General features: G+C 36.8%; 1 protein-coding gene across 2 annotated transcripts; it reads left to right on the top strand.

Annotated features, from left to right (window-relative positions):
• The first annotated feature begins 4,880 nt into the window (after window positions 1–4,880).
• LOC105006083 (tripartite motif-containing protein 16-like) lies at window positions 4,881–9,203 on the top strand. Of its 2 annotated transcripts, none has more exons than XM_010864419.3 (6): window positions 4,881–5,498; window positions 5,800–5,895; window positions 5,997–6,230; window positions 6,787–6,946; window positions 7,706–7,765; window positions 7,923–9,203. In XM_010864419.3, exons 1-6 carry the CDS (start codon window positions 4,932–4,934, stop codon window positions 8,465–8,467), a joined length of 1,662 nt encoding a protein of 553 aa, XP_010862721.2. In that variant the 5' UTR covers window positions 4,881–4,931; the 3' UTR covers window positions 8,468–9,203. The 2 variants fall into 2 exon arrangements, with proteins under 2 accessions (XP_010862721.2, XP_019901947.2); XM_020046388.2 differs by having other exon boundaries at window positions 5,997–6,113.
• Window positions 9,204–13,045: the final 3,842 nt, after the last annotated feature.

Raw genomic sequence — 13,045 nt, forward strand, 5'->3', positions numbered from 1 at the left:
TTATTACAAACCCCACCACGTCAATTGATTTTATTTATGTGTTCAGAGATTTACATTGTGTGTGTATATAGTAGCACTTGACTTGGGATGAAAAAAGCGCAGGAACGGACAAATCGCACATTAGACTATATTCATCTTTTATAGCCTAGGCCAGTGGTGTAGTGCAGGGTATGTGCAGGTATACGCCGTATACCCACTTTTATGTCAGCTGTCATTGCGTATACTCACTTCTTACCAGTTGTTTAGTGGAGGGTATACGCAGGTTTACGCTTTCAACCCACTTTTCTGTCAGCGGCCATAGCGTATACTGACTTTTAACTAATGCGTATGAATGTAGTACAGTGAACGTATATGCAATATACATAATTTTTGTGATAAAGCATGCAAAATTTGCATACATTATTACAAACGCAACGTTCTAAAAACGACCAATAAATAATGTGCCTGAGACCGACGTATTACATAGCTCTGATTGGCTGGTTATTTAGAAATGCATGTTACTTCACTTCAGTCAAAAAATGTTTGCCTGGCAGAATACTCAGTGTTTATATTCAAATGTAAATATTCAAATATTTTTCCATAGGCTACCGAAATACATTATGAACTACCATTATACCGCAATAACTTTTTCAAAAAGTATCATAGAAACTTAATTCCAAGTTCTAAATATTCTACAGGTGGACAACTTTTGCTACCTTTGATTTGATCCAGAAATCCAAACTCGAATCTTTTAAATTTCGCAAACTTTGCAAAACGCAGTTTTATTGCAATAACCTTTTCAAAAAGTTTAATAGAAACGTCATTCCAAGTTCAAAATATTCTCCAGTAAGCTGGACAACTTTTACAATGTTAAAATGATAAATATATTATATACAAATATTTTGCAAAGAAAGTCAAAGATTGGAAGTGGCCTTTTTGCTGGAATAAAGAAATGGCTGTGACATGGTGGTTATTGTTGTTAATTTAATAACATTTCAACCAATAGATCAAATAGATTTTTGGTTCAAATCAAAGGTTGTAAAAGTTGTCCCCCTAGGGTAGACAATTTAAAACTTGGAATTAAGTTTCTATGCTACTTTTGAAAAAGCTTTTGCGATATAATGGTAATTTGCAATGTTTGAAAATGTGTATTAAATGTAAGTGTACTATTTCGATCAAATTAAAGGTTGTAAAAGTTGTCCAGCTTCCCAGAGAATATTTTGAACTTGGAATTAAGTTTCTATGAATCTTTTTGAATAAGTGATTGCAATATAATTGTAATTTTCAAAGTATGAAAATGTGTATTAAATTTAAGTGTACTATTTTGATCAGTTTAAAGGTTGTAAATGTTGTCCCCCTAGGGTAGACAATTTAGAATTTGGAATTAAGTTTCTATGTTACTTTTTGAAAAAGGTATTGTGTTATAATGGTAATTTTATAAGTTCGAATATATTTATCAATTTAAAGGTTGTAAAATGTGTCCAGCTTATGTGAGAATATTTTGAACTTGTAATTGGGTTTCTATTAATCTTTTTGAAATAGTTATTGCAATTTAAACTGTTTTTCCAAATTAGCAACATTTTGAAGATTCTAGTTGAGATTTTTGGATCAAATCAAAGGTTGCAAAAGTTGTCCACCCTAGGGTAGAATATTGTGAACTTGGAATTGAGTTTCTATGAATCTTTTCGAAAATGTTATTGCGATATAATGGTAATTTAATAAAATGTGTATTAAATTTAGTCCACCTTAGGGTAGAATATTTTGATCTTGAAATGAAGTTTTTATGATGACATTTTAAAAAGTGATTGCGTTATAACTGTAATTTTTCGAAGTAATTAAAAAAAGGTATGTGCATAATATTGATATAGGTTGTTAAAGTTTTGAACTTGCAATTAAGTTTCTGTAATAGTGTTTTTCATTATTATAGAATGTGCCTAAAAGCTATGTTTGATTGTTTTATCAAATAAAGCCTTGTGAATGTTATCCAACATGACATATCATATTTTTATAAGTCAGTCATAGTTATCAGTGAAGAATGCAAGTAGTTTTTAACATTTAAATGTTTGCTTTGAATCTCTGTTGAATCTCTGTTGAATCTCTGTTGAATCTCTGTTGAATGTTTGTTGAATGTTTGTTGAATGTCTGTTGAATGTCTGTTGAATCTCTGAATATAAAATCAACTTTACCTCGGTCATTGGTACAGACTGTACCATACAGTGTATCCGTAAATTACGTATTATTGCCTTAAATAAATTTGTCAGTACTCCCTCGTTAGCTCGCTAACTATTTCTAGCTAACTTCACTGTTGACAATTTTTTTGTTTTGGAAATGGTAGCTAGTTCAATTGAAAAATGTGGGTAGGGAAGCTGACATCAGGACAGTTAGCTAGATTTCTTATTTAAAACCTTTCAGCTTTCATATGGCCAAGCGTGGATCATACAGCACATGGCTTGCTTTTTAATACAATACTGCAATATTTTTGTGGTGTAAATTGGTCATCTTTTTTGCACTTTCATTGTAAATTACTGAGTGCACTGCATGTTTTTGTTCTTCATTGACACCAATGATTACCCAGACCTATAGACAGTAAAGTGAAAGATTTACTATTAAGTCCAAAAACCTCTGGTTAGGATGCAAGAAACTGAGTAGGTTAGGGTAGTTCAAAGACTTGATTTCCAATATATCTACATGGTGTTAGACATGGATGGGCAGTATTTATGAACGTATGTATTTTAAATATTTCAAATACAAAATAGACTTTTGTCATTTGTATTTGATGAAAATGGCTTCATATTTTATATCAAAATACTTTAGTGTCAACCTCAGCTCAAAAATTTTGTTTATTTACCTTTGCTGGACTGATAAACCGGCCCCATCAACGACGTCTAAATGCCGCACCTTTTGAAAAGTTTGTTGGGTTTAAAAGCATCAGTAGCTAAAGAGACTCAATATTTCAATAATTCAATACACTCCCTCTCACACACACACTCCATCACATGCTTACTTTCTCACCCACAGTCACACATAAGTTTAACTGTTTTTGGTAGAACCTTTGAACTGTTTTGGAATACCTGATCTGTAGTATTCTCTATTGTAGTATTCTCTAATGGAGTTGAAATAAATGTTCTTACTACACAACTAATGTGTATGTGTCCTCTATACCTATATTCTGCATCTCTCAATAGATTCAGTGATTGGAATTGGGTTAATCCTCCTTGACAGGTTCTGTTGCTACTTTCTGATTACCTTTCTGACTACATTTAAAATCAAAATATATTGATCATTTAATAATTGTTGACAAAGTGCTGAAATGTTTTCAACTTCCAAATAGGTGTCCAATGATTGATAAATAAATAATTTATTGCTAAATGATTGTACCCTAATTGAAGTAGCTGTTTAATAGGATCATGTTTTTGCATACCATTGCATGAATGACTGCCTGACATAAATTATTATTATATTTATGATTAACAATCAAATGATTCATTTCTTAGAAACTAGTAGCTATGTATAAAGGTGCCATCTGTTGTATTCTTATGAATGACATGTTTGTCATTGAGTCAGTGTTGCTGATACAAAGTAGGCCCTTCATTACCAAACACCAAGTAACTAAATTAGGATTCAATTATAAGTCATTAGCAAAATCCCAGGATTTTCACTCTTTTCCAGGAGGGTCACATTGACCTGTCTGTAATATCAACATATTCCCCCTTAATTCTACGCCCCTGATTATACCCACTTCTCTGGGCACCACTATAACACTGGCCGAGGCCTACTCCTTACAGTAAGTTTTGTTACTAAAAAAGGATCCATGGCGGGCTGTTAGTCCAAAATTATTGGTCTCCAATAATAAAGACTGTGCTGCCTAGATTTGTCAATGGTTTTGTTAATCGAGTTGGATCTATACCCCACATTTTGCGTCAACTTGGACGATTGGCTACCGGTTGGCAAACAGCTAGAATGGCAGGTTAGGGACAACCGTGAAAATTGTAAGATTAATTAGAGCCTTGCAATTGCATATAGATGGCCTACAAGTAACTTGTTTACACAATCATGTAATTAGTGCATATAAAGACAGGCCTAAAACCAATGTGTAAGTGAAATAAAGGTTATGGGTAACGGTAAAATATATTCTCAAAATATGATATCTTTAATTCCAATCAAACCCTTATCAACTTCTCAAAATGACATGCTTCAAATTCTATATCAGCAAACTAATCGTCAGTTAAAATAGCTCTGTCCACACTCAGTGCAGTCTTTTGGTGTGTTTCAAGTAAAACTGGTAAAAGGCATTGCCACTGCCATAGCAGTGCAATTATTAGAGCCAGATCGCAATTATTTTGATAGACAACAATCTTCTTGCACAATATTTTGATTTCCGAAATCAAATGTTTCAGTCGCTTATTTGTCGCATCTACTCCGACTAAAATCAATCAAGCCTGTGTACAATATTTATAAAAGTTGAATTTTGTCATTCCCATTAAAAAGTATGGATATAAATATGTTGTTCCATTGCATAAACATTAAAATACACAATGGTGTGAACATGTTATTTAATCTTTTAGGCAATCTATATGCATTTGCAAGGCTATTATTCACTTTACGATTTTCAACTATGGTTTGGTCACACTGTGGTAGAAATGTTCTTTCCATAGTACAATTAAATCATATTGCTTACTCTAAGTATAATCCAGTCATTTAGTAAGGCCTTTGTGTGTTTTGGCTCTGCTCACTTTTCAAGCTCTTCAAATAGAGCTGAGACGATGTTACATTTCTGACTGTGATAGACCACTCATGGCCTCTGCTGGCCAGTCATAATAACTGACATCTGAGTTCACCACAGAAACAGAAATCCAAAAATAGAACCCAAGTCACTCCTCTTCATAACTTAAGGAAAACGAAACCTACCTTGTGTATTCTTTCAGAGTTGGTTAGCAGGTGGTGTGTCAAAAATGGCTGTGGCCATCAATTGTTCAATCTGTTTAGATCTACTGAAGGATCCAGTTACTATTCCATGTGGACACAGCTATTGTTTGGGTTGTATTAAGGCCTGCTTGGATAAGGAAGATGACAAGGGAATCTACAGCTGCCCCCAGTGCAAACAGACCTTCAAGTCAAGACCTGTTCTAAACAGGAACACCATCCTGGCTGAATTGGTGAAGAAATTAAAGAAGACAAGACTCCAAGCTGCTCCTCCTGGTCATTGTTATGCTGGACCTGGAGATGTGGAGTGTGATTCCTGCACTGGAAGAAAACTCAAAGCTGTCAAGTCCTGTCTGGTGTGTCTGGCCTCTTTCTGTGAGACTCACCTCCAGCCTCATAATGAATCTCCTGCCTTTAAAAAGCACAAGTTGGTCCAAGCCTCCACACAACTACAGGAGAAGATCTGTTCTCATCATGATAAACTACTGGAGGTTTTCTGTCGTACTGATCAGCAGTGTATTTGTCTGCTTTGTACAATAACTGAACATAAAGGTCATGAAACAGTCTCAGCCACAACAGAAAGGACTGACAAACAGGTAAAATGTTTATATCCTAATCATATTCCCATCATTATTTTCCTTGGCCTCATAGATTTAAGGTGCCACATAATAACTATGAGGAAGTGTTTTATTCTGTGTAACAGGAAGAGCAAGAAAAACTGTCCACACCCACAAAAGTCTGAGTACATGTAGATTAAGAACTGGTGGGACGAACTTAGCATTTTCAGGAATACATTAAAAAGTGTTATTAATATAGTGCACCATTTCACCACTTGAAAGACTTACAAAATCATGTGTTAATGTGTACATGAATTACATAAAATGCATTTCTATGTAGAAACAGTTGGGTGAGAAACATCAGAAATCCCAAATGAGAATCCAGGAGAGAGAGAAGGAGATTCAGGAGTTGAGACAGGCTGTGGACTCTCTGAAGGTAAGAGTTGAGGCTGTTATTTATAAATATTTATTAACATGTACAGGCTTTCTGAGGTCCAAGCTCGTTAATATTGACTCAATTTCTCTGTGTCCTAACAGCACTCTGCACAGGCAGCAGTGGAGGACAATGAGAGGGTCTTTACTGAGCTTATCCGCTCCATTAAGAGAATGCACTCTGAGATGAACCACCTGATCAGAGCTCAGGAGAAGACTCAAGTGAGTTTTGCTGAAGGACACTTGGAGCAACTAGAGTTGGAGGTTGCTAAACTGAGGAGAATAGATGTTGAACTGAATCAGCTCTCACGCACAGAGGATCACATCCATTTCCTCCAGGTGACATCACTAACTTACCTTACAACACATTTACCGTAATTCCCTGTTTATAACCTGCCCCATGTATAAACTGCACCAATCATTTTATAGCTATGTGTGTATACAAAGTATACGGAGTATTAACCAAACCCATATATAAACCGCCCAGAGAAAGACGACTTGTACATACACTGTACATTAATATTAATATTAGGGTGCTACCAAAAATAATTTGTTGAAGAATAAAATATGTTTTTGACAACCATCTAACACCAATTTTATCATATTTGCTAAATGAGTCCTCTATTTCAGGCAATCCAAAAAAAAGTTTGCCGATGAGAGTAAAGTTTGCAGATGGAAACTTGGAAAAGTGTAAACTTGGAAAATGTAAACTATTAGTCGCACCCATGTATTTACAGCTGTTTGAAAATATTCTCAAAATCTGTGTATAAGCCACTGTTTATATAAAAAGGAAATGACGGTACTGGCTTCCTGTTTACTTCTTTCCCAGTGAAATTATTTGAACTAAAATCACTGTCTTTGTCAAAACCGTTTACTGATTTCCCCCTCTCTGTAGAGTTTCCAGTCTCTTTGTGACTCTCTTGGATCTGAGGCCTTACCCAGCATCACTGTCAATCATCACGTTTCCTTTGAGCATGTGAATAAATCAATCTCTGAACTGACAGATCAACTACAAGATTTATGCAAAAAGGAAATGGACAAGATATCTGGGAAAGGTTGGCCAAATTTATTTAAAGAACATCAAACAATTTTAACAATTTTGTTAATGCTATTATTGAATGTCAATTTTTTTTGCAGAATATCTTGAAAGCATACAGTTGGGTAAATGGGTATCATAGCACAACTACTGAATGTACTCATTACTAATGTTAGCAATTATACATTTGTGCCATAAAAGCACAAGTACATTTTGAGGAGATATGTTAGCTTCTAGATATACAGTACCCATATAAGCAGCACATCAATTCTACTGGTTGTTTAGCTTGAAGAAAGGCACAAATTAAAAGAATGAACTTTGTCATGGTGCTGAAAGAAACTGTTAAACTGTGATTAGTTAATACTGGTTCTTTAGGTGAATTGATCAACGATTGAAAATAACATAAAGCAGTTCCTTCTTGGAATGAGTTTGACACTAAAGAATAACATGTTGAGGTTACCTTCTCAGAATATGCTAGGTGACTCATATAAAACATTTCAAAGTAGTTATTACATGGTCTCTTCCTATAGGCCACCCCTTCTCTAGTTACTTGTATGTACTGCTCAGGAAAAAAATTAAGAGACCACTGCACCTTTTTCATTCCTTTCCATAAAAGTCCACTGCAAATTACACACTTCTTCTCTTCACTCAAAACTTTCCTTTTCAACTTTTTTGGAAAGGAATGAAAAAGGTGCAGTGGTCTCTTAATTTTTCCGGAGCTGTAGATTACTAGTGGAAATGAATAATGTTGACCTGTGATATTACTTTGTCTCTATAGTTACTACAGTTCAGATTGAACGACCTATTGAGCCCAAGACCAGAGAGGATTTCCAAACATGTGAGTAAATACAATCACACACACTACACGCAACTGCACCAATGCATTCACGCTTTTCATGCACGCATGCATACATATGCACAAGCATAGATACACACAAACAAATATACACCCACACAAAAACACACACACACTCACTTTGTTGCATCTTCCTCAGATTCCTGCCAGCTGACTTTGGATCCCAATACAGCAAATCAGTACCTGTGTCTGTCTGAGGGGAACAGAAAAGTGACATCTAGTGATAAATTCCAGTCCTATCCTGAACATCCAGACAGGTTTACCTCTTACTACCAGGTGTTGTGTAGAGAGGGTCTGTCTGGAGTCTGTTACTGGGAGGTAGAGTGGAGTGGGAAAGAGATTGTTGTAGCTGTCTCATATAAAGAGATCAGCAGGAAAGGAGATGTTTATAAGTCTTGGTTTGGTTATAATGATCAGAGTCGGTTTGGTTTTAATAATCAGTCTTGGAGGTTTTCCTGCTCTACATCCAGATGTTGTTTCTATTACAATAATATCAGTACTGTAATCCCTGTCCCTTGCTCCTCCAGAGTAGGAGTGTATCTGGACCACAGGGCAGGAACTCTGTCCTTCTACAGTGTCTCTGACACAATGACCCTCCTCCACATAGTGCAGACCACATTCACTCAGCCACTCTATCCTGGGTTCTATGTTAATGGATCTGTGAAGATACTGACGCCTCAGTGACCCATTAGTTTGCCGGTATCAGGGTATTGTTAGCTGTACTAAGAGGCTGATGCATGATTGACTGTGGCTAAAGTTTAAGTTTCAGATATCAGATATCAGAGTAAAATAAGATATAGCCTGAGCCCTTGGTTCCTGAATGAAAATCGATACATAATGACACATGCACTTCAGTGGTTGAGGGAGTTAATTGACAGGTGAAAGGGATGAGTTAATCTGGTCTCTTGAACAATGCAATTCTAATGGAGGCGACATTACTGACGTTATCAATAGGAAGTGGGATTACTTGATTGTGTCAATATAATGTGTTATATTTTCATTGTAAGCACGTTTGAAAATAATGGATTTATTAACAGTCATTATTTCTATTTGAGGGGATTATAGGTAATGGTAGAATTGCATCTCAGACATACTATTTGTTATTAGCTAAATTAGTTAGACCTTTTGGTCAGTATACATTTGTTTACTATTATTTGTATAATCTGTTGTTCTTGTGGATTTTCAATAACAATCACTTGTAGCCCTTCACTTAATAATACAAAGAAACAGTTACGGTATTCACCAGATTGTACCTGTATTTGTCTATAATAAGTCAGATCAAATTATGTTAATTCTGGGACACAATGTAAAGTTGTTCTTGTGCAGTAAAACTGAAAAAACTTTTTTTTGAATGTTTTATCATTAAGAAGAACATTTGAATGGTTTCTATCTTCCCTGTCAAGTGCTCCTGTTGATTAAAGCATTTACCACTCATATGATTGTTCTCATGTGTGAAATCCTTAATTATGACTCACTTCAGCTGACATCATGAAGCACTTTCCACATCCAAGGCACACCCTTGAGTTTTTGATGGCCATTGTGAAGCATTTTTCACCCACTTTATCATCTGTGTCAGTTTGCAGGTGATCTTTTTGTTTGTTGGGCAGGTTTTGTTGTAAAGCATTCTTCCCTGGGTATCACTAAATGCATGTTATGAGTGATTTGACATCTGTACTGCTGAGCAGCAATCGTTGCATCTTAATGTCTCTCTACAGTCAATCAAATCAATCAATTTTTTTTTTTAAAAAGCCCTTTTTACATCAGCAGTTGTCACCAAGACCTTTTACAAAACATCTGACCTTAAACCCCAAGGATAAAACCACAGTATTGTTGAATTTCAGTGGCTAGTAAAAACTCTCAAGAAGGCTGAAATTTAGGAAGAAACCTAGAGAGGACCCAGGCTCATAGGGGTGACCATTCCTCTTCTGGCTGTGCCGGGTGAACATATTAAGAGTATAAATTGTAATAATTAATAAATGCATGTGGGCTGAGTCCAGAGTCTATTTAAACTTAGTCCAGGTCAGAAGCATGACCAGATGGACAAGGACAGGGACAACATAAGGGGGGAGGGGGGGTCAGCACAGTGGCAGCTGAAATCATCAGGTATCGTCTTGACCTGCAACACAACCAGGAGGACTTTGGACAGGGACAGCAACGTGTCTTTCAAGCCTGTGTTTAAAACAGGGCAGGGGACAGGGAACATTTAGAAAATGCATTCCTTAGATCTACAAGGTTTCATAGTGGAGAAGGAGAACTGACCCTACTCCCCCAGCACAAAAAAATTAGAAGCGTAAGAACTTGAGGCTGAGACAGGGGGGTCCAGTGACACTGTGGCCCAACAGGCAGGAAATCAATCCACCCACATTGCCAAGCATCAACCAAAGGGACACCCACCAACCACCACCACCCTGAATGAGGGCAGAGTATTGCCAGCAGAGTACAGCCCAATTGCACAAGTGCGCAACAGAGAGACAACAACAAGCCAGTGACTCGCATTGGAGGGAGGGCATCCCAGTGGCGATGAGAGCCCACCTGGCAAGACAGCAAGGGTGGACAGTATCAAGCCTTTCTGGTCACCTTCACACCCCTGGGCCAGACTACACTTAATCATAGACCATGCTGTAGTGAGTCTGCATTTCTAACCTTAATTGGCAAATCATTCCACAGTAGTGGAGCTTTATAAGAGAAGGCCCTGCCTCCAGCTGTTTGTTTAGAAATTCTAGGTACAATTAAAAGGCCTGCTTCTTGAGATTTAAGGTTATGTGTAGGTATGTATGGCTGGATTTTTTCAGCAAGGTAAGTAGGAGCAAGTCCATGTATTGATTTATAGGTTAACAATAAAACCTTAAAATCAACCCTAACAGGCAGCCAGTGTAGCCAGTGTTGTTTTTCTTGAGTTTTAAAGCAAGAAGTTCTCTGTCATCCACTTCCTAATATCTGAAACGCAGGCTTCCAAAGTAGCTAATTTTGGGTATTCTTCATGCTTCATCGAAATATATAACTGTGTGTCATCAGCATAACAGTGAAAATTTACATTTTGATTCCGGATTTATCACCCAGAGGCAGCATATATAGTGGGAACAATAAATGGACCAAAACATACCTTTGAAAAGATATCAGAGGATATGCCATCCACACATAGGAACTGATGTCTTTCAGATAAATAAGATTGAAACCAGGCTAGGACATGTCCACGTAGCCCAATATGGGTTTCCAATCTCTCTAAGAGAAGTGAGTAATCAATAGTGTCAAAAGCAGCACTAAGATCAAGAAGTAACAGGACGGATGCGGAACCTTTGTCTGAAGCCATTAGAAGGTCATTTGTTACCTTCACGAGTGCAGTCTAGTTACCGGACTGGAGCATTTCATAAATGTTATTTGTCTTCAGAAAAGCTTTCAATTGTTGGGAAACACATTTTTCTAAGATTTTTGAGAGGAACGGGAGGTTCGATATTGGCCTATAATTGTTTAATATGTCTGAATCCAGATTAGATTTTTTTAGAAGAGGCTTAACTCTTAATGAGTTTACTACACATCCGAAGGAAAGGGAGCAAATAATTATGTTTAACATCGGCTGACCTAGCATCGGAAATAACTCCTTAAGTAATTTTGTTGGAATCGGGTCTAGATGACAATTTGTGGGTATAGAACTCATTACAAATGTAGTGAATGTGTCGAGTGATACGGGATCAAAAAACGTAAGTGTCCCCATTGACACCTGATCAGGGAGGTTCAGGACATTCTCAGTACAACTGAGATTTTGGGGACTATAAGTATTTAATATTTAGTAATTAGAGGAGTCAGTTATTTGTTTTCTAATGGTGATGATCTTTTCACCAAAGAAGTTAATGTATTCATTACAGCTAAAGTGAAGACCCACTTCACTTGTTGAGCGTTGCTGTCAGATAGTGAAGTGGTATTCATCACCCCAAAAAACAAGTTTCCACTGCTCCAGAGTCCAGTTCATGCTTTTACAGTACTCCAGCCAACGCTTGGCATTGCATATGTTGATGTGAGGCTTGTGTTCAGCTGTTCGGCTTTGGAAACCCAGTTGTGCTGATGTTTCTTCTAAAGGCAGTTTGGAACTCTGTGGTGAGTGATATATTTTTATATAAACTCTGTGAGTTTGCGAGGTCTATCACTTCGAGGCTGGGCTGTTGTTGCTCCTAGACGCTTTCACTTCACAATTATAGTACTTAGAGTTGACTGAGACAGATCTACTATGGCAGAAATTTCACAAACTGACTTGTGGCAAAGCTGGCATCCTACAACACTGCAACATTTAGTCAGTTTGAGTTTTGAGTTTTTGTTTGGACAGTGACAATTTAGCAGGATGTAGAATGTTTTGGCAATGGCTTCACATTTTTGCTGCACATGCCATTGGAAGATGTACATACTGTAGATGCTGGGTAAATTTGACTATTATGTGTTATAAATACAATTTATTTTGTATTCAAGCGCTGTTGTTCAACTGCAGGGGTCCTACGTGGCCCTATGAGTTCACTGGGAAGTACAGCGATGCCTGGCTTCATTACCGTTGTTCTAGCAGCAGGATATTATGCTAGCAGCGCTAACTCTGATTTTCTTTTTCAACATAAAAGCGATCATTGAAATATATAAGGCAATATGGTTAGCAATCTAGTCTGTACATTTTATGTATAATGTCTGTTCCAATATTGTTTGTGTCTGTTCTTTTTTTACAGCCTAGATTGTTAACTAAATTGCCTTATAGATTTCAATGATGGCTTTTATTGTGATAAAGAACATCTGAGTGCTGCCAGCATAATATCCTGCTGCTAAAATAATGCTAATGAAGCCTTGTTTGGCCATTGAGTAGTGCGCATTTTAAAGCTATAATTGATATAGAGTTGGAGAACTGTCTTTAATCACTCATGGGTCACTATTACAGTTGGATTAAAATAACCCTGTATGTTGGGTTGTGACGTAAACACAGCACACTGGGTCGGATGATTGACATTTAAAGTGATCATTGGGTTTATTTGTCACCAAATGTTTATTCTACTTGCACACACATGTACAAGGTCACATTTCCTAATTCATTTGTATTTCTTGAGTGAAGAGTTTGGCTATTTCACTAAGACAATTACCTATACACATTTCTCAAAATCATACAAAATATTATGTTCTCTTTGTTTTCACAATAGCGTAAGCCAGGGGTCTCCAACTCTGCTGCTGGAGAGATACTATCCTGGTTGATTTCACTCCAACCCTAATTTAGCACACTAGATTCAAATAATTACA

Source organism: Esox lucius, chromosome 5 (assembly GCF_011004845.1).
Source record: "Esox lucius isolate fEsoLuc1 chromosome 5, fEsoLuc1.pri, whole genome shotgun sequence".
NCBI classification, from domain to species: Eukaryota; Metazoa; Chordata; class Actinopteri; order Esociformes; family Esocidae; genus Esox; species Esox lucius.